Source organism: Botryllus schlosseri, chromosome 3, assembly GCF_051294905.1.
Source record: "Botryllus schlosseri isolate E-star chromosome 3, Bs_hap1, whole genome shotgun sequence".
In the NCBI taxonomy this organism is placed as follows: domain Eukaryota; kingdom Metazoa; phylum Chordata; class Ascidiacea; order Stolidobranchia; family Styelidae; genus Botryllus; species Botryllus schlosseri.
Genome location: NC_137238.1, coordinates 4,600,649 through 4,620,922, shown reverse-complemented (window position 1 = coordinate 4,620,922; position 20,274 = coordinate 4,600,649). Strand labels below are relative to the sequence as shown.

The following is a 20,274-nucleotide window of genomic DNA, read 5'->3' as shown; positions in this document are numbered from 1 at the left end:
TAAAAATACGCATTGCAAATTGTTACCATTGGATTCCCTGACCCCAAAAACATACATTTAGATACCAAAATAAAGTCAATAGCAGCATTAGGCCCAGAGATGATCGCAAATGTAGATTTCAAATGGCGGCCATTTTGAAATCCAATATGGCGGACATAAAGAGAGAATTCTGAGTGGCTCAATATCTGAAAATGTTCACAACATGTTAATATACATGTGTGCCAAATTTGGTGCTTGTATCACAAAATGCACAATCCTTTTGAATATTTGGGCTAAACCGCCCCACTATTACCATTAGATGGAGAAGTACTGTCTTGGATGTTTATGGTTAGAAACCTTGCATCATAGATCAATGGACCTGTATACAAATCTGCAGAGCAATAGGCCTACATTGAAGCGAGATTTTTTTTTTATTATTTATTTTTAAGCAAAAGGTTACAATCTATACGATTTGCGACTACTAGGCCTACCACGTTGCGTACGAGAAGTAAGACAGGAAGTAAAATCCGTACAATACAGTCGTTTCCAGAACCTTTCGACTCATCTTCTACTTATCTGGATCAACAAATCTCTACCCCACATAAAGACCAGACTTGTCATTAAACTTGTTGTTGTACTATTCCGTATAGTATTCAAGTAGATTAGCATGTATCAGTACTTCTACTTCAACAGCTTTTTTTGCCCCTGTCGATCTAACACTCCCACGTTGGGAACCATACTGGTATAATATTCACAACAACGCAACATACGCTAGCATCACATCTGAAACAATTCATGTTTGTCTATTGTGCGATCTTCCGCTCACATATGTAAGGCAGAATGCGCCAACAAATTTCATCATTGGGACCGGGAATATCGATGTTTTGTGAACCCGGAACAAAATAGTCCATGCAATGTTCTTTGCCCCCACTCGGTTCGATTGGAAGATTTTTAATCCGTCCCCATGAGATTTTTTTCACATGAAGAGCAACATCATCTTGAAATCGCCAGATCACGCCAACGTTGAGAATATCAGTGGATCCAACCCACACCCTCCACACACTTCCCGGTACGCCGAGAGCTTTCATTATTCTGGAGCTGAAAAGTATATAAGGAATCGATTCAAGTACCGCGGCAGACGACTTGCCTCAATTATGACACATGGCGTTATTGATGACTTCACCTTAGCAGCAAAATAAAATATCGATTCGGTGATGCTCGATTACGAATCATATCCCTGGATCAACAGGAAGCAAATACGTTACAAATCTTGACAACATGAATGACGTGCGGTTTGGTACTTCCGTACAGAAAAAGTGGAAAATATAGCAAGACATCGACCTTGGAGATGTTCCACACATCACTTCGGATGTATATATTAAAGACCAATACTTCAAATCGATATCTCAGCCCTTGTTTACTTTTTGGATTTTTTTACTGTGATCTCCATTTATGTGACTCAATAGGTTACGACATGCACGGAACATAATTAGTTGAAGCCTCATTAAATCCATCGCATGTGTCTCCACTAGTAGTGTAATGACAGTTACGTGATCACTCGTTACATTACTGCCGCCGAAAATATGCAGCGGCAGGGAAAGGTACGATACGTAGGCTATACGTATATGTACAAGCTAGTGGCGAGGTTGGGTAAACACTGCACTTACGACACCAATGGAAGTGGCATCGAATCCCGGTTCTCTATACCGTTTTCTGCGGTTTCTATGGGCCCTTCATCGCCGATCACACGATTATGCATTGAAAAGCCCTGATTGAAAAGTGAGACGGGAGAACGAAAGTCGTCCCCACAAATTCGAGAATCAAAGACCCAATGGACATTACAAAAAAATCGCGTCGTTGAGCGCATGCATTAAAAAGATGATAATATTCATGATATGCGAGTAAATATTCCGTGATTTGAATCGGATCCCAATAATTTGGATCCCAAATCTATATCGCTGTGACAGTCGCGTGTATTTCCAGGGTCGCTATCATACACTTATTTCAAAATGTTTTTAGGAGTATATTACATGCGAGTTGAATGAGCCGATTGCATCATTTTCTTTATTTTTCGGAACTACAATTTAATGTGACCATAGTTCCAAGATCAATAGTAGATATACAGTTCACATTCGTCCGCACAAAGCGACAAAACAAAACCCGAAACAACTTCACCACGTTGCCAGTCGCAGAAATCGAATAGAGCTATGTACATTGGGTATCGAAGCCAGTAGGCTTGTGCCCATACCCGAACTTTGTTATGGCAGTCTAATTTGAGCCCGAAAATAGCGAATAGAATTTCTATACCGTTAAGTAATCGCGTGCCATTTGGTGCGATAAACCATAAATGATTTAAAATGTCAGTCCGACCTTATTTTGACTAGCACCCCCTCGTCTTTATTATATAGCCAATAAAAAATGGGTGTGTTCCAGAAACTGATGTAAATATAAATTATGAATTTTAGTCTGCAGTCCGGTCACTGTCGCGTATATGATCATTTGTTTTGAAGTAATTCAATAAAATCTTCACTTAGCTGTCTTCGACGATATCCTTAAACTGTTTAACATTTTTACTCTGTTTCCAAAATTCACATTGTGTATTGCCTATAATGAATGTGCAGATTTTAATGTAAAGTTTCATCTTACGAACCTTTCTTACTGAATTAGATATCAGGCAATACACTATTGCAATAATGTTAACCTGTAAACGTGATTTATGATTCTTGAGCCTCGATGTAATTTCCCACAGCACCATAATGTTATTTTTAGCAACGCCAATTTTGTACGCGATCATTGACCGTGATTAAAACGATCAATAGGTGGTAGGCACCTAATTTGTAGTTGTTAGTAGCAATAACAAAATCAGCAACAACAACAAACTTGTTGAGCGTTTGATCTCGCACTCCCGCTGCCGCTAAAGTCGCTGAGGCGTCCAGACTCTTGCACGCTGTGGTTGATTCGTTGTAAGTTCCTTCGGTACCGACATATTTGTATTCATAACCGTTTCCTGCACGGTACCACTCCTCTTTTGTCATTCCAACTAAAAGGCATTTAGACATTGATCGCAAAATTGGTTGCAATAACTCCCCAAGCAAGATGATTCAAAGATTTCTGAACTACGACCGTAATCAAATACACCACCATCTTCGGGATCATCAGATTTTGTTGAAATCTAATTATTTCCAGCTATCAAATCATATGTCGTTTGATATTTCTAATGTTGCAAGTACCAAATACACATGTATAGGAAGTCAATGATTACAAGTGATTGAGGCCGTTCTCAAATTTCCGGTGGACGCAAATCTTGAAAACATGATCTCGAATTGCTTGTTAACACTGCAATAACGTGATAACTCCCTAAATAAAAGTAATTTCACTTGTTCGTCAATTACTCTACAGTCTACAGCAATGATTCTTAACCCTTTTTTCCCTCTTTGAAAATTACCTAGGTATGGAGTTCCCTATATTTTGAGGACTGCACTATAAAAAAGTGGCAAGAGTTCGGAGTCGGGTCGGTATTTTCGAGTTGGGGCTTCACTATTGAAAATAGCGTGAATCGCGCCCGATTACCACTCGACTAATTAACGGTATATGAATTGTACGTGCTATATTCGGGATCAAATCAAGGTTGTTATAACAACCACTGGGTATACAGGCTGATACCATCTGGTTCGTGCCCGGTATAAACATCCCGAATTAACCCCTGCGACTGGAAATACGGGGACCGTAATTGTGTTGAGTTTTATTTTATTATTTTCTGTGACTAGTAAATCAACTAAGATAGTGATAGAGATCTTTGCTCACGTTGATCTTAGTACTGCACCCAGCTATTACCTTTAATATTAATGTATTCCAAACAAAGCAATTCTGTTATATAACATTCAGGTGATGTTGTGGATCACAACACTAAATAGTATCATCAGTGGTGGCCTTTTGGGTAGGCGAGGTAGACGGTCGCCTAGAACCGCCCTGGTTGATTTACGCGCTTTCGAGGTCCTCCCTCCTCAGTTTACGCGCTTTTTTTCAACTATTTCTCCGGTTTACGCGCTTTTTTTCAAGTATTACCATTTTCTGAATAACCGCGGAAATCATTGCATCCATAAAGAATCTTGGTATTTATGTGAAGAGGGTTAAATCATCAATTCTCATTTTTTAGTTATAATTTTACGAATAACCATTAAAATCCATGCACCATGTAGAAATGGTACCGTAAGCAGTAGTCGATCTTCGATCATTAAATTTCTGCACACGTTGCAAGAGCTCACTTTGATTTTATGATCTGTATCCATTTTACCATTAGCTAAAGGCCTCCCTCCTACATTTACGCGAATGTTAGTTATTATTTTGCAAATAACTGTGAAAATGCATGCACCCATGTTTAATATAATACCGTAAACAGTAGTCAATCATTAAATTTCTGCATTAGCTAACAGAGCTTACTTTGATTTTGTGAGCAGGCCGCCCTCCAACATTTATGCGAATTTTAGTTATCATTTTGTGAATAACCGTGAAAATACATGTAGGCCTACCCATGTAGAATATAGCACCGTAAACAGTAGTCGATCAATAAATTCACGCGCCTGTTACAAGAGCTTACTTTGATTTTATGAGGGGCCCCCCTTCTGCATGTACGCGATTTTTGCTTATCATTTTACGAATAACCGTGAAAAGATATGTACTCATGTAGAATATGGTGCCGTAAACAGTAGTCAATCATTAAATTTCTGCACCCGCTAAAATAGCGTACTTTGATTTTATGAGGGCCCCCCTCCATAAATTTATTCGAATTTTTGTTATCATTTTGCGAATAACCGTGAAAATATATGTACCGATGTAGAATATGGTACCGTAAACAGTAGTCGATCATTAAATTTCTGCACCAGCTAAAAGAGCTTACTTTGATTTTATGAGGCACCCCTTTCCTACATTTATGCGAATTTTAGTTATCATTTTGTGAATAACCGTGAAAATACATGTAGGCTTACGCCTCCTACCCATGTTGAATATGGTAGTGTAAACGGTGTTCGATAATTGAATTTCTGTGTCGGTTGCTAGAAAGAGCTTACTTCGATTTCATATTAAGGAGGTCACATTGTAACATGGAATGAATTATTATTGGATATATACTTCCTAGTGGCAGCAGTGTATATTTCAGTGCATCAAAATTTTCCAGTATATATTTGTGTGAGATTTTACTTGCTAGCTCTTGATGTCAGCTTTCATATGATATGTGAATTTATAATAAAGCGAGTCCACACCACAATGAACCTGAATATCCAAAATATCAAAGAAAATAGTCATTTGAAAGTCAATGAAAGCATGTAGGCCATTAGATATATTGTTGTTCACTGAGCCATTCTCATGACTCAACATATTAGTTGTGAATTCGGCCTTTTCTGAATGGAAATCCATTCTCAGGGTTGTCATAATGGTAAATTTGTCAATTTCTTGTCCACAGATTGGCAGCGTATTTTCAAAGCTTTACAATATTCAATGTGCACCCGGTATAGTCAATCAGAAAGTGTTTATAGTATTGTCAGAAAGTTTTTTTTTATCAAAGGTGAATGTCTTTTAATTGGTGGTGTACTACAGATAGATCTGCAATAGATCTTGCACGCAGGAAAAGTTCTAGCGGCCTGAAGCCTTATATTTGATGACTCAAAAATCTATATCGATACTTGAAAGGCTTGAATGGCTATCATTGAGAAAGGTGTACGGAAACTATATATATTAAAGTTGTTGTGAGGTAGATAATTTAATGTGTCCAAACAATTCAGCTATGGAATCAATTTCAGCAGGGCAGAGAAAAGAATTGAATGATCACAGGCAAGTTTTTGCAACTTTTTACAGCTTCTGGCAGCTTCCTAAATACTCAGAAGTTATGTAGTACCGTATGGTGTTTTAAGCTGTTTGGAGGAATCTTATAGGCCCTACTGCAACTTTTCCTCATTTTTTCAAGCAACTTTTTGCAGCTTGTCGATTTTTCATGCAACTCACTTATTACTGGAAATATTTGGTACTATATGTAAATAGATAGCTGGATTATTTCACTGTCTTTTAAATTTGAGGTCATTTCTGATTTGACGTACATTCAGGCTAGACCGCCAAAAATTATATTACCACTGAGTCAATTTTTTTAGGCTATTGATTTTGTTGAAGGCGCCAACATTGAGTTTGCGACAGTGCCTTGGATACGCATCGATTCGAGTATCTCATACCTTAATAATTTCAAGGAACTTATCCATAAATGAACCTGTTTAGTGTAACTTTAGTGAAAAATAAATGCAACTTTTTACTTCAACTTTTATGAAAAATAAGTGAAACTTTCCACGGATTTGACTGCAACCAAAATTTGCCCTAAGATCAGGTGTTGCATAAGACAGTTTTCACCATTACATTCTTGAAATGGGCTACCAGTTCAATATAAATATGACTCGGTAAACAGCATATTTAGTAAGGCGCACTCGTCAGTTGACAACCGTACCTTTCATTAGCTACGATGAGTTTGGTATCACTCATTTACATGTTATGTTGAAATTGGTAGCATCAGTATCTCCTATAGTCAAGTATCTGCTACAATGCCGCAAGTAGCCTACATGCTAAATGTAAGTCAGGATCTCAGAAAAGAAAGTGTTTCAGATTCAGAAAGAAAGTGACAATCCAAATTTTGAACTGCTACACAAATATTCGAACCGTCTATGCCAGCTCAGGAATGTTCTGCACAAATTGAGGATGATGCTGTTTTCCACCAACTATGGACTTGAATGATGTAACAGTGAGCTATTTGATTGTAGCGGTTTTTTGTCTATGCTATTTGTGGCTTTTTAGGTTTAATCCAACCAGGCAAGTTCTTACAGACGAAAAGATTTTCGTTATTACTTACACACACGAAACAACACGCACTAACGATAAATATGTAACTGTTTGTTTACAAGTTGCGCTGCTACTATACGGCCGTAAACCAAACTTTACGCTGATTGGTCGAGAGACAGTGGCCATGGATACGGCGCAGCAACGGAGGACGCTGCATTTATCTAAGCCTAGTTGGCACTACGATGTATTCCTATAGCCGTGTAGACTGCATAAAAACGACAAGATTACAGTAAGATGTTTATTTCTTCATCAATAATAAAATTAGGAAAGGATATTAAATATTTTGTAACGTATACTAAAATATAATGCCGAAATACTGCTGTGTTTATAAATGCAGTGCCACCAATGGCAAGGAACTGGGGAAGAACAGATTTTTCCATTCATATCCTTCCAACGCAAAGGTCAGGAAGGCTTGGGAATGCAGAGTAAGAAGGCAGGATTTCAAGCCTACTTCCACAAGCTTCATTTGCTCCTCATCGCCGACCTCACTGCAGTTGCAGTGACTTAAAAAGCCCAGAAATCACAGTGAGCCGAACTACAAGTCGACAGCTAAAGACCCGATGAATCGCGAGCCGATGCATGAGAGAGTGGAAAGAATGTCAAAGACAAGAATAAATGCCTTGATCATTTCAAATACTGTCATGTCGTGGAGCACAAAGCCTTAAACAGGCTAAAAGCACCACTGTTGTGTACAATAATAATAATAATAATAATTTGCTCCTACCACTTTTGCAAGGAGGATTTTGCTGCTAGTGCATTATAGATACACCAATACAGTCACGTCTAAAGAAAGGTGCGATTCCCAGTAGCAATCTCCGTGGTGAAGCAGAAGATATGCGCATTGCAAAGAGGCGGACCCTGAACTCCATGCCGTGTCAACTGTCTTCCTCCAATGTTGTGGATGCTGCACATGCAAATCTTACATTTTCATCTGCTGATCCTGATCTAGAATCGCCATCGTGTAGCCTTGAAATGGAATCTTCAAATCCATCACCTGAATCTTAGGGATAGAAGCCAACGAAGTCAGTCATATGCAAATTAGCTACCTAAGCCCACAGGACATCAGAACAGAGAGGATGTGCAGAATGGGGTAAATACATAGGGCTCTTCGGCTCACAAGTAGCAATTTTGGTAGGGTTTTGGACTGCTTTGAGGGGAACAAGACAGCAGGTACTCCATGCAAATCTTACATTTTCATCTGCTGATCCTGATCTAGAATCGCCATTGTGTAGCCTTGAAATGGAATCTTCAAATCCATCACCTGAATCTTAGGGATAGAAGCCGACGAAGTCAGTCATATGCAAATTAGCTACCTAAGCCCACAGGACATCAGAACAGAGAGGATTCATTTTCGCAGCACAAGACCAATCGCTTCCTACAAAATACTATCGCAAAAGAATTCTGAAGCAAAACACGGACGGCAAATGCAGAATGTGCCACAACCAAAATGAAACTGTAGCACATCTCATGTCCGGATGTGGTGCACTTGCAGCTACCGAATACACATGGAGACACAATAGGATTGGTCACTACATTCATCTTGAATTATGCAAACATTTTAACATCACCACTTGGACAAAAAATTGGTACGATTACAGCCCAGCACCAGTGACAGAAAACGAACAAGTAAAAATTCTGTGGGATGTACCAGTTATAACTGACCGCGAAATCAGGAGTAACCGCCCGGATATAATCGTCAAACTAAAAAAGAAAAGAGAATGCTTATTCATTGAACTGGCTGTCCCAGCTGATCACAACCTACTGCAAAAAGACTCAGAAAAACACTCCAAATACGCAGACCTCAAAATGGAATGTGAGAAAATGTGGCGATGCAAAATAAACATTGTACCGATAGTCATTGGTGCTACAGGGGTCGTGAGCAAAAAACTCATGAGACATATCCAACAAATTCCGGGTAACGTTCGATTCGACATGATCCAAAAGATCACATTATTGGGCACTGTGCACATTCTTCGGAAGGCCTTGAATGCACCACTGGACTAAAATTACACTTGTGAATCACAGCATAATTTCTGTAATTTCGATTCTTCATCTTCAATCATCTCTACCTCTGCTCTGTAACCCTTGGCCAATTCTTCATCTGCTGCAATTCTGTAATCTGACTTCTCCGTGTATTGCATAGGAATAACAATTTGAATGTATTACTGAAATTTTAAAAATTTACTCCAATCTCGCCATTTTGCTTTGGGGGCAGGTTGCTCCCCGGATTATGTGTGTATCTAGCAGTTTTACTGTGAATAAAGAATAAAATAATAATAATTTGCTCCTACCACTTTTGCAAGGAAGATTTTGCTGCTAGTGCATTATAGATACACCAATACAGTCACGTCTAAAGAAAGGTGCGATTCCCAGTCGCAATCTCCGTGGTGAAGCAGAAGATATGCGCATTGCAAAGAGGCGGACCCTGAACTCCATGCCGTGTCAACTGTCTTCCTCCAATGTTGTGGATGCTGCACATGCAAATCTTACATTTTCATCTGCTGATCCTGATCTAGAATCGCCATCGTGTAGCCTTGAAATGGAATCTTCAAATCCATCACCTGAATCTTAGGGATAGAAGCCAACGAAGTCAGTCATATGCAAATTAGCTACCTAAGCCCACAGGACATCAGAACAGAGAGGATGTGCAGAATGGGGTAAATACATAGGGCTCTTCGGCTCACAAGTAGCAATTTTGGTAAGGTTTTGGACTGCTTTGAGGGGAACAAGACAGCAGGTACTCCATATGCAACATCTCTTTTCAAATCACTTCAATGATAGTACAGTATGAACAGGTATTCAATATTGTGGGGGTTATTGCACGAAGAAAGGGCCATTCAAGACTACTAAGCATCACTCATGTGAATGTAGCAAAGATTGGTCATGTTCTTTTTCCATATGTATATCTGGGTGCTTCACATGATAGAGTGATTCTAGCTGAGCAAACCTCATCTGCACTGGTGTGCTTGAGGTATCGTAACAGCACATGCGATGAGTTCATGAAATTTGAACTTGGGCAGAAATCACAGAAAAAGAGTTTTTATTTGACTGCTGCTAGATAATTAGCCTACATCACTCTTATTGGCATCGAATTTAGGCCCAAATGTATGCCAAAAATAGTCCTGCCTTCTTATACTCTGCCTTCCCAAGCCTTTCTGTCCTTTGCGTTGAAAGAAAATAAATGGAAAGATCTGTTCTTCCCCAGTTCATTGCCATTGGTGGCACTGCATTCATAAACACGGTAGTATTTCAGCATTATATTTCAGTATATGTTATTAAATATTTTATTTCCGTTCCTAATTTTATTATTGATGAAGAAATAAACATTTAAGTGTAATCTTGTCGTTTTTATACAGTCTACACGGCTATAGGAATACATCGTAGTGCCGACTATAGGTTGAGGTAAATGCAGCGTCCTCCGTTGCTGCGCCGTATCCATGGCCATTGTCTCTCGACCAATCAGCGTAAAGTTTGGTTTACGGCCGTATAGTACCGTAAGTCCGAATACTATTTTGTTATTGTTGCCATTGTGACAATGCGAATGTCATGGTTTGTGATTTTGATTGTTGCATCATACTTTGCCTTTTTGGTTTTGCTTTTAAATCTGTTTAAATACCTAAATCCCTTTGGTGTGCCGTTAACTCTTGAAAAGAGGCACCCGAAAATTATTCGAGTTCAATAAATATTATATTACAATGGATGTTGTATTGAAAGCTATATTCTTACAGATCGTGGAACTAGCTCTTCACAGGTGATACTAGCACTGATGTGTTCCTGTCGTATTACAGGTGTTGTACCACATTGCCGCACATTTTGCTTTTAAGCCTAATCAATCATGCAACAAAATCTTATAAGTAGAAAGAAAATAGGCCTAATCCAGCACCTGGCTGAAACCTTGACGTGATGTGCTGGCTTATTACTAATGTCAGCTGACAGCTTTCTGGATCATTTGTGGTCTATTTGGTTTGCAGTTGCATTGGTATACTATTATGTCATGCTACATCCCATAATTCTTCCAAATAGGTGGGTCTCGACACGCGCGATAGTTCAGTTGTTTTCAAATAATACAAGTCGTTAATGTACTTTGGCATGGCATTATAATTATTATATATGCTGAAAGTTTTTTTGTTTGAGAGGAACAGTGAACAGTCATATCATGATGTACAGACAATGTAGTATCGGAACAGTGCATACGAGGGGCACAACAATTAAAGTTTCATTGACCGTCAGCGAGTGGGAATCTGGGGGACGGAGCCCCCCAGAAGTTGCGATAATATAGATAAGGAGGGCCCCTCGGGAGGGGCGGAAACGCTCAGCAGGCGATATGGGAGGCGCTGGGATCAGGGGGCGATATGGGGGGGCGCTGAAAAAAAAATGACTTCGCAGTAGATGATGTAGTAGTAGGACATATCCTTAATGAGTATTCAGAGCAAATTAACATTCCACAAACATGTCAAATCACGAAATTTTCTGTCGCACTACGCGACGATGTTTACTACATAAGATTTCATAAATGTAGTGGGCTATTATAATTCATGTAGAATGATTTGTGCGTACTTTTAAGATTGCCAATTTCCCGCTAAAACACTGCCGTCACGCTAGGGTTATTTTCAACAAAATGTTTCGAACTAGGTCTTATATCCTGCAGCGTACAGCGTGTGGAAATCGAAGAACGAGGCACTGTATATCACTACTAAGAGTGAGAGCCCCCTTGTACATATATATGTTTTGAAGCTTTGTGCACGAAATGAATAACTAAATATACTTGTATTTGAGAGATACCGGATTAAATTGTCAGTATATTTCTTCATCATCATTAGTTTATAAGCAATTTTTATCAGTTCAATACACCACAAATGCGATACAATGAAAAGATAGGAAGGTGTCGAAGCGACTTGGAGCAGTCTATGGCCAGACACCCACTTTGACCTAGGCGGTGTAAAGAGGAAGCATGCACACCGAATGAAAAGTAAAGAAGATAGTATAGGAAAAAGAGCAAGCAACAAGAAATGGAGGGGCATGTCATGGAAGGCGAGATCGATAGGTCAGTCATGGTCCGGTAATCTTGAGGATGGACTAGTATTCATTTAGTAGCTCGTCGACTGTCAGATGGCCGGTGGGATACTGTTCCACACATCAGGCCTGGCATATTTGATAGAGCGAGGATCTTTTCGGTCGATCATATGATATTTGGACGACGTGGACGCACTGGCGTAGCAGCATGTGCTGCCGCCCCTGGCTCTCGCTAAAATGCCGCCCCCTAAGTAGACCGCAGCGAATTTCGACATAGATTCATGTTCAAGCAATCTTTTCAATATAAATTAATACAAATATTATCCAGCGTCTCAGCCTCACCGTCTCAACGTTAATAAGGCAAAAAATAATAAAGACAAGAAATAGCGAACGAATATGTTTCATTTTCGAGTCTCAATTAACACTTGTATAAATTTAAGCACACTTTGTCAATCTGACAATTATTGCTGACTTAAACAGTTCCTAGGACCGGTTTACCTTCACAGCTATCTCGGTCTGATGTACCAAATCATAACCCAGAGTATAGATCACTAGCATACGGATAGATCGGCAAGGGGTGTTAAGAAAAAAATTCTTCAAATTTTATTGGTCTAGTTGTCAAATCGTCAGGTTAGCTAAAAAAGGCTGCACGCCAAATTTGACTCAATTCCAACCAGTAGAAGCCGAGGTCAGTCAAATTGAAATTTCGGTCATTTTGGAAATATTAGTATTTACGGTGACCAATTTCGTCACACCGACATGATCAAAAATCGTGTTCCAGGTATGCCTGAAGACCCAGAGATGTCTTTTCCACTTGTTTTGATCTTGACAAGGGCCTTTGGTGGAGTTTGGATGAAAATATCGCCAATAAACGAAAAAGAGATATGACACGGATTAGCTGGAAATTAGTCCTATTCATTGAAATAGCCACGTTAAAAGGATGGTGAGATAATTTTCAAATAGAGTACTTTACGCACTGAAATTACCGACCAGGAAATAAAATGAACTGACAAGCAGCTAAAATACGGGTGAATATATTTCTCAAGTGATATTCTTATCTAAAAGTATTTTTGTCGGACCAATTTAGCTGCAGGGAAACTAAATGGTAACCCACTGAGCTTATAAAGAACATTAGTCATTTTCTGGTCTTTCAATATCATCTGAACCCCCTTCTTGTCATAGAGTAATAATTAGTCTTATAATTTGCCTGTGTGAGTACTATAGGAGTGCTGCAGAGCAACTAATAGAATATCATATAATATCAAATTGTGTCGTGAAGAAATCTACATTGGACCGACAAACAATATAGATATTGACTGTCACTTTAGAAATATATTTACCCGTATTTGGCGTGTTTATCATTTTTTCTTTTCTTTTTCGTGGTCGGTGATTTCAGTGTGTGAAGTACTCTATTTGGAAATAATCTCACCATCGTTTTAACCTGTCTATTTCAATGAAGTGGATTAATTTCCAGCTCATCCGTGTCATATCTTTTTCTCGTTCACTGGCTATGTCTCCATCCAAACTCCACCATAGGCCCATGCCAAGATCAAAAAAAGTGGAAAAGACACCCCTGCATTTTCAGGCATACCTGTAAAACGAATTTGGTCATGTCGGTCATTGGTCACCGTAAAACAAATATTTCAAAAATAACTGAAATTTCAATTTGAATGACCCCGGGTTCTATTGACTGGAGTTGAGTCAAATTTGGTGTGCAACGTTTTTTTAGGTAACCTGACGACTTGACAACCAAGCCGATGAAATTTGAAAAAAGAAGTTTTTTTTTAACACCCCTAATTGGCAAATTAGTTGTCACACTTGGATTCCCAGACAAGCCTCATGCTGAGACAGCTAAAAGCAGCATAATTGGTCATGGTCATCCTATAGTTGGCCATGCCCTCCGAGCGCTCAAATTTAACATTACTGATCCTAATCGAAAGCTATCGTTGCCCTGATGCCGGAAATACTATTCAAATGCTGGTCTAAAAATCGGCATTGTTCCGAATAATCGCTCGATATAATTTCCACTATCATGGTCAATTGGTCAACGTGTTGCGGCGCTCCGATTGTTCGAATCGTGACGTCGTCCTAATGGCGGTGCTTACATCGCCTATCGCTCGTAATCGAAACGTGGTAGCGAATAGAATTGTAGTGCTACTTATACCTCAATATACTGGCAAAATCAACTTGATAGTTGGTAAAGTGCAATATATTACCCATTAGCTCACAAATGATTACTCTGAATGCATTTTGGACACTACGATCACTACAAACTAACTAAATTAAACGAGGTATTATAAGAATCTTATTCAGAAATTTATTTTGTACAGGAGCATTTGGATCGTCGAATAAAAATTTCATAAAAGAATTCAGCCTAGTAAGCAAGCATATATTTTCCACTCGTCTCAATAACTAAGGATACATATAAGTTGTCATTTATAATCTTCTAGTCCATGGGTGTAAAACATACGGCCCGCGAAGCAATTCTGAGATTTTAAGTAAAAAATACTTTCATTAAATAATCCCACAATATGGCAAATGTCGAGCATGCTCATACGCCGCAATATAACCATCAGACTGCGGTGTTGTCGTTTCACTGTAGTCACCATTCGGAGCGAGTCGGTGGTATTGACACCCAATTCCAAGAAGGTAAAAATTGGCACACCGAGTTTAGAGTTTCATAGAAAGCGAAAATACCACTGCAAAACCATTATATGCCGGCTACGTGGAGATTGGCACAGTTGCACAAAATATAATTCAAATATCCGTGGTCGCACTACGTTTACAGTTGAATCTCTTCCATTGCTCACGATGCATATACGCAGGGCTAATGCGAGAACAAAGAGAGCATAGAAATATGCAAACTCATATCATCGTTAGAGCCGCTATATTTAACCAGCCAATTATCTTATTTTTCCAATTACGTTATTTTCAGATAACGGCGTGGCTATAGAATAGAATCCCTATGATCCTATATGAAATGTAATATCAATTAGGTATATAGGCTTGATAATAACGTATTCAAATGAAAAAATCAAGGGGTTGGATTAACAGGTAGCATCTTGGAATCATTTGATTGGTCCGGCCCGTGAGCTGTCTGAAGATTTGAATCCTGTTCTAGTCCACGGGGCGAGCAATCATCCGTTATATTGTCAATCAACTTCAACTAAACACTTGAATATCTCTTTTAGGATCTTGACGGTGAGTTTACCTTGAGTTCTACGAAGAAATTGAAGAGAATGCCACAGCTATGCCACTGTTTCCCAAGATGCGTTGTATAGAGTCTATAAATCTACATATTTACCAAATAAGTATAAATATTATGCATAAGAGTCGAACTTGAGCCGACCTCAGCTTTATTCGCATTTATATTTTGTGGCAAGCTTCGAAAGAAAATCAGAATGGTTGGAAGCGAAGGATATCTTAGTACGCTTACGTTTATGGGCACGTGTACCCTCAAAAGTGACACATATCTACATAGTCAGCCCCATGACTTAACTCGTTTTACGAAAGTCCATGCAATGGTCCGTGGATAATTGTTTAATTTTTAAATACTTTATATTCTGTATAACATTACCCGACGTCGCAGCTTTAGCAGTTTCCTTTTCCAAGAGTTTCTTCAGGTTAGTAACAACGCTTTCAAGAGATTTACCGGACTAAAAATATGTTTTAGAAATTGATATCAATGTATATTTATATAAAATGTATAAGAATATCAAAATCCAATTTGTTTCTAATATTTTCACCCTCCTACTACAGCGAAAATGGCCCTAACACGAATAGTTCATGAAGCATTAGGTAAATGTGATTACCCCGATTAGAGCAATGCTATGCTCGTCGCAGTAATATTCTCCTTCATCACTGAATCTTGTATCATATCCACTATTTTCAATATACTGACCCTGCATTTGCCAAGAGCAATCCAGCGTTCATTTATGTATCTTCGACTGCAGTACCCATCTGAAAGGTACAATAAGTAGCTTGTTCAAGTTCAGCAGCATTTATACCTCACCTACTTTTGGCACTGCAGATTCAATTCCCAAACGAATTACAGTTTCTTAGCATCGTTTAGATCAGTATCTTTCAAATTTTGTTGACTTATCGCCCCCTTATCAAGCTTAACATATGACATAAATGCTCCTGTGAAGAGTATAGAGGTCATGAGAAATGTTTTCATTTTACCTTCCTGCTATATTCCAGTATGTTGTATCCGATTAATCAAACAGTAAATTTTATACTTCGACTTGAACAATTTTTTTCACGACTTTTTTTCAACCTCGCTCACTTTGAAAACTACTGCGGTCTATGTCATTAAATACTCAATATCTTTCAATCGAGTCGAATCAAAAAATCAATGGTGTACGAATTCCACGAAAGCTGAACATCTTAAAATCTCGAAAAGTAACACCAATTATGTGTAAAGTATGCTTCTTCAAATCTTTCACCAAAGTACTTATCATTTCTTTTTCTAGCCACTTGTTGCTTAAGGTATAGTTATAAGTTGTTTTTACAATCGATGATGCTATCTATTTGAAGCAGTGGTTCTCAACCTTTTTCACCTCGCAGACCGGTAAAATTTCAAAAAATATATGGCGGACCAGTGGACCTTCAAAAATTGACATTAATCCAAAATAGAGAGTATGAAACCGTTTTGTTGCACGTATGGTACTAAAGAGTGAAATTTTGAGGGTTTTGTTCATGATAGTATTCATGTGATTTTACTGTAGTTAGTTTGCGTAGTCGATGTAACATTCGATTACAGTCTTTCGCGATGAAGGTAATCGATTAACCGACTACGCCAACTCGAATAACATTTTTCTCTTCGACAATATCTATAGAAGAACCGTTTCGGAGCCAGACCAAGCCAGTGTTATGCTGCCTCGAGTCACCTTGGCAAAATGACTTGACATTACTCGGCGTCTCAAGAATGTGGATTTACTCATGACTCGAAACAAAATTTTGAGTGAATTTCAAGTCATAAAATAATCGGTGTCGACTAACTCGTACATGCTCTCGGCACGCTAATATGATATGTTGACTAATCATTCATTCAACGATTGAGCAACCTGCATAGTTTTACTTAGCCTCCGTCAACAAGTCACAAATAAATTGACGGCAAACGTGGTGATTAGAGCTTACGTTGCCGTAGAATAGTACTACTCTATCTGCAGCAGTGACATTCTGTTCATTATTAGTCTTAACGAAGCTCTTGTATAATTTAAATTGACGTTTATATTACTCGTCAGCAATTGGTACAGGCTTCAATTGAATCGTATAGATATATATGTGAATTGTATATTGGATCATATCAATTTGTTTCAACTTCTGAGAATTCATATTCTGTCATCTATTTGACGGGCAGTTACCGATGTGGCCTAATAGTTCTACGTATGTGAGCCATACAATGCCCAGCTGAATATATAATTACCAAGATATTCGTTACTCAATTAATAATTCATAGTAAATCAATCTGTGCTTCAATCATCTTGCAAAATGAAATGACTTGAATCATGCTTCAAAAATCCGATATGACTTTGTAACTTGACACGTGTTTTGATAAGACTTGAGTTGACTCGAGTCAACTCCAAAAATCGAGTGACTTGACATGACTCGAATTGACTTGTGACTTGAAGGTTGTGACGTGATCCCAACACCGGGCCAGGCACCTTGTCGTGCTACCTTGCCCATTTTCCACTACCACCAGCCGTACTTCGTACTATGAATGCAATATGCCGCACAAAAACACCCGTCAACAGCGATACAGGTTTATCCACAATATGAATGAATCGAAGACGAATGATAATGCAAACTGCGCGGTTTAGCGAGTCAGCTCGTACTTGTCGCTCGCATGTCGTCAAAGGAGGCGGCTTGAACTTCAAGTTAAATCGAACATGTTTCCAGGCCTAACATTACCTCACGAAGTTCTGAAAAGGTTGATGTTGATGTTTCCTTTATTTCATCAATTGACAAGCCTTCAATATTTTGCATCTTGAAATGAGGGTAATTTTTTTAAATACCTGGCGGACCGGCACAAACGTCTTCGCGAACCTGCGGTTGACAATTATAATTAATCACTATTCTCATTCGCACTGGATCCGGATTTTGATTCGCACCAATCGCACCACCTCAGTTATTCACACTGCATTTTGTTTTCATTCGCACAAGTGCGAGCCGTCACACAGGTTGAAAAGCACTGACCTAAAGCTATTTTGCGAATCAACATAAAGCAAAACATCGGCTGAAAATCTTCAACTCGGAAATTTTCCTCCGCTTCGAGCAATTTACTTTCAAAATAATGGATGCTCTCAATTCGGGTTTGCCATCCCCGTTCGACAAAATTATGGTAGGCTACATAGATGAGTGTAGCCCTTTTCTACAATTATGAGAGAATGGTGGCTTGGGGCTTCTGTGATGTTTTAGTTCCGGGGCGTGAAACCTGCTGTTGCGGGAATACCTATGACGTTTCGGTATACCAGTGACCAATTATGCATTTATTGTCAACGATATCGGCGGTGGTAAACATTTAGACCCTGAAACACACCACGTTGGCGAGAAATTCGATATTGATATCTCCAGTCGCTGAAAGTCTCCTATCCCCGAAATTCACAGGACTTTTGCTAAAAACTCTGCGGTAGCCTGATACCAGCAGGCAGCCTGACAAAGTGCTGTTTTGATACTGGATAGGGAGTACGATAAACATTTCATGACAGCTCAAGGGGTGAGAGCGGTAAAAAAGGTTTGAAACACTGTGTAAGAGTAATGAGTATAAGCGATATCCGATTTGCGAACAGGTTGTTTGCGAGGGAAATTTGAAATTCATTAAATTCCGATTTCAAATACTCAGACATTACTGCAGACAATACATTTGACGAACACATGCTTCCATCATCTTTATATCCAGAACACTTCACCGTCCAACAACAAGGTGATTAAACTCAGTAAAGCGAGCTCTCAGCATATTCTTAACCAAAGAAAACACCCAATCCTTCTCTACTATGCTTACCAGCTGAGCCGGATAGAGTCACGATACGCGCATTCGCCATAACTGTCACGAATACTGTTGCTAAGAGTAGCCCATACGTGGCCATCCAGACGATCTCGTTTCAATATTACTGCTCTGTTCCAATTTATTCTATGAATAATTTGAATCAAGGAAGTTGATATTTGAGTCAACTCCGTACAAAGTTAGCTGTCAATATCTGCTTTCAATGCTCTACGCTACGTTATAAACGCGTCATGCTTTCCTTCTGAAATGCCTCATTGTTCTAGGGAAGTCAATGTCTTTCTCTTCCGCTTTGGAAAATCCCGGCATATGCTGTCTATAACGCATGCCAAAATGAAACCTGTAACCTTAGGAGCTGGTGGCCTGAGTAAAAAAATACCACCCATTGCAGTTGTTTTGCAGAGGTACCCAAAGTCAGGTCTGCGAGACAATTTATTACGCTCAATGACCGGCCTCTTGACTCAACGACTCTCGAAACTGATCAGCGTAACTTTATCATCATTTTCAATAGTACAACGCGACTCAGATCCCGGCTTGCATCAATAAATTTATTCTTAAATGCAACTGCAGTACGCCACGTCAAATATCATTTAGGCCTATATACCGTTGACATAATAATGGAATATGAAGGATTTTCTAAGCTTGAAGACGGCATATTTACAAGATGTGTTTTGACTGAGGCTGTGCTTGTTCTTCCTGGTGTGCAAGGCTACTTCATTTTATGATCATATATATCACACCGCTACGTCATCAATACGCAGACGTCATAGGTTCGTGTTCACATTGGCGTTCACACAGAACCTTTCAAAGAGGTTCATGTTCACGCACATCAGAACCTTTCAGGGGTTCGCACCATCCCTTAATTTGGGTCTAACAGGGAGCGTTTAAATGGACGCTGCGCTCTAAATATGAAGTGGTCTCAAAACAAAGATAAAATATGTAAAAACGCCGCAACGGAACTGCAAATAAATGATTTTTCCAACTGTCCCCGTTCCACTCTAGAGGCATCTATGCTGCCGCTGTTGCGCGTGTTCGCTGCGTAACCCATTACAAAATTCATGGCACTGTATCTTCACTGTTGCAATTGCTTGATACGAAAAGGCAGTCGCGCCGATAACAAAAATTCGATAGTTGTCCGCCGATATTATCAGGAATTGTATCGTACAAATCACGAAGATTTATAGTTAAATTAAATAGTAGGGATGGTGTGAACCGTTCACGTTCACGGTCGCATTCTCAGTGTTCGCGTTCTCAGAAATTCCAAACCTTGTTAGGTTGTGCACTGTGAACCTTTTTCATTTATTTCAATTTTTTAAGTCATTATAACATCTTTGGTTGAAATTCTTTGCATGTCACCTTCGGACCATTCTCTGCATGGCGTTGTTAGCATAAAGGAAATTCAACTC

The 20,274-nt window shown here is 39.1% G+C and overlaps 2 protein-coding genes across 4 annotated transcripts in view; both read right to left on the bottom strand.

Moving 5' to 3' along the window:
- LOC145436591 (uncharacterized) overlaps window positions 1–20,274 on the bottom strand; it is a 160,781-nt gene that overhangs the window by 99,548 nt on the left and 40,959 nt on the right. The window lies entirely within an intron of this gene.
- LOC145435641 (uncharacterized) lies at window positions 392–19,174 on the bottom strand. 3 transcript variants are annotated; one of them, XM_080312939.1, is made up of 5 exons: window positions 18,869–19,174; window positions 15,678–15,825; window positions 15,443–15,521; window positions 2,860–3,019; window positions 392–1,077 (listed from the first exon to the last, which is right to left on the bottom strand). In XM_080312939.1, exons 2-5 carry the CDS (start codon window positions 15,771–15,773, stop codon window positions 783–785), a joined length of 630 nt encoding a protein of 209 aa, XP_080169065.1. In that variant the 5' UTR covers window positions 15,774–15,825; window positions 18,869–19,174; the 3' UTR covers window positions 392–782. The 3 variants fall into 3 exon arrangements, with proteins under 3 accessions (XP_080169065.1, XP_080169064.1, XP_080169066.1); XM_080312938.1 differs by having other exon boundaries at window positions 15,767–15,825; window positions 18,869–19,173; XM_080312940.1 differs by having other exon boundaries at window positions 15,443–15,501; window positions 15,767–15,825; window positions 18,869–19,173.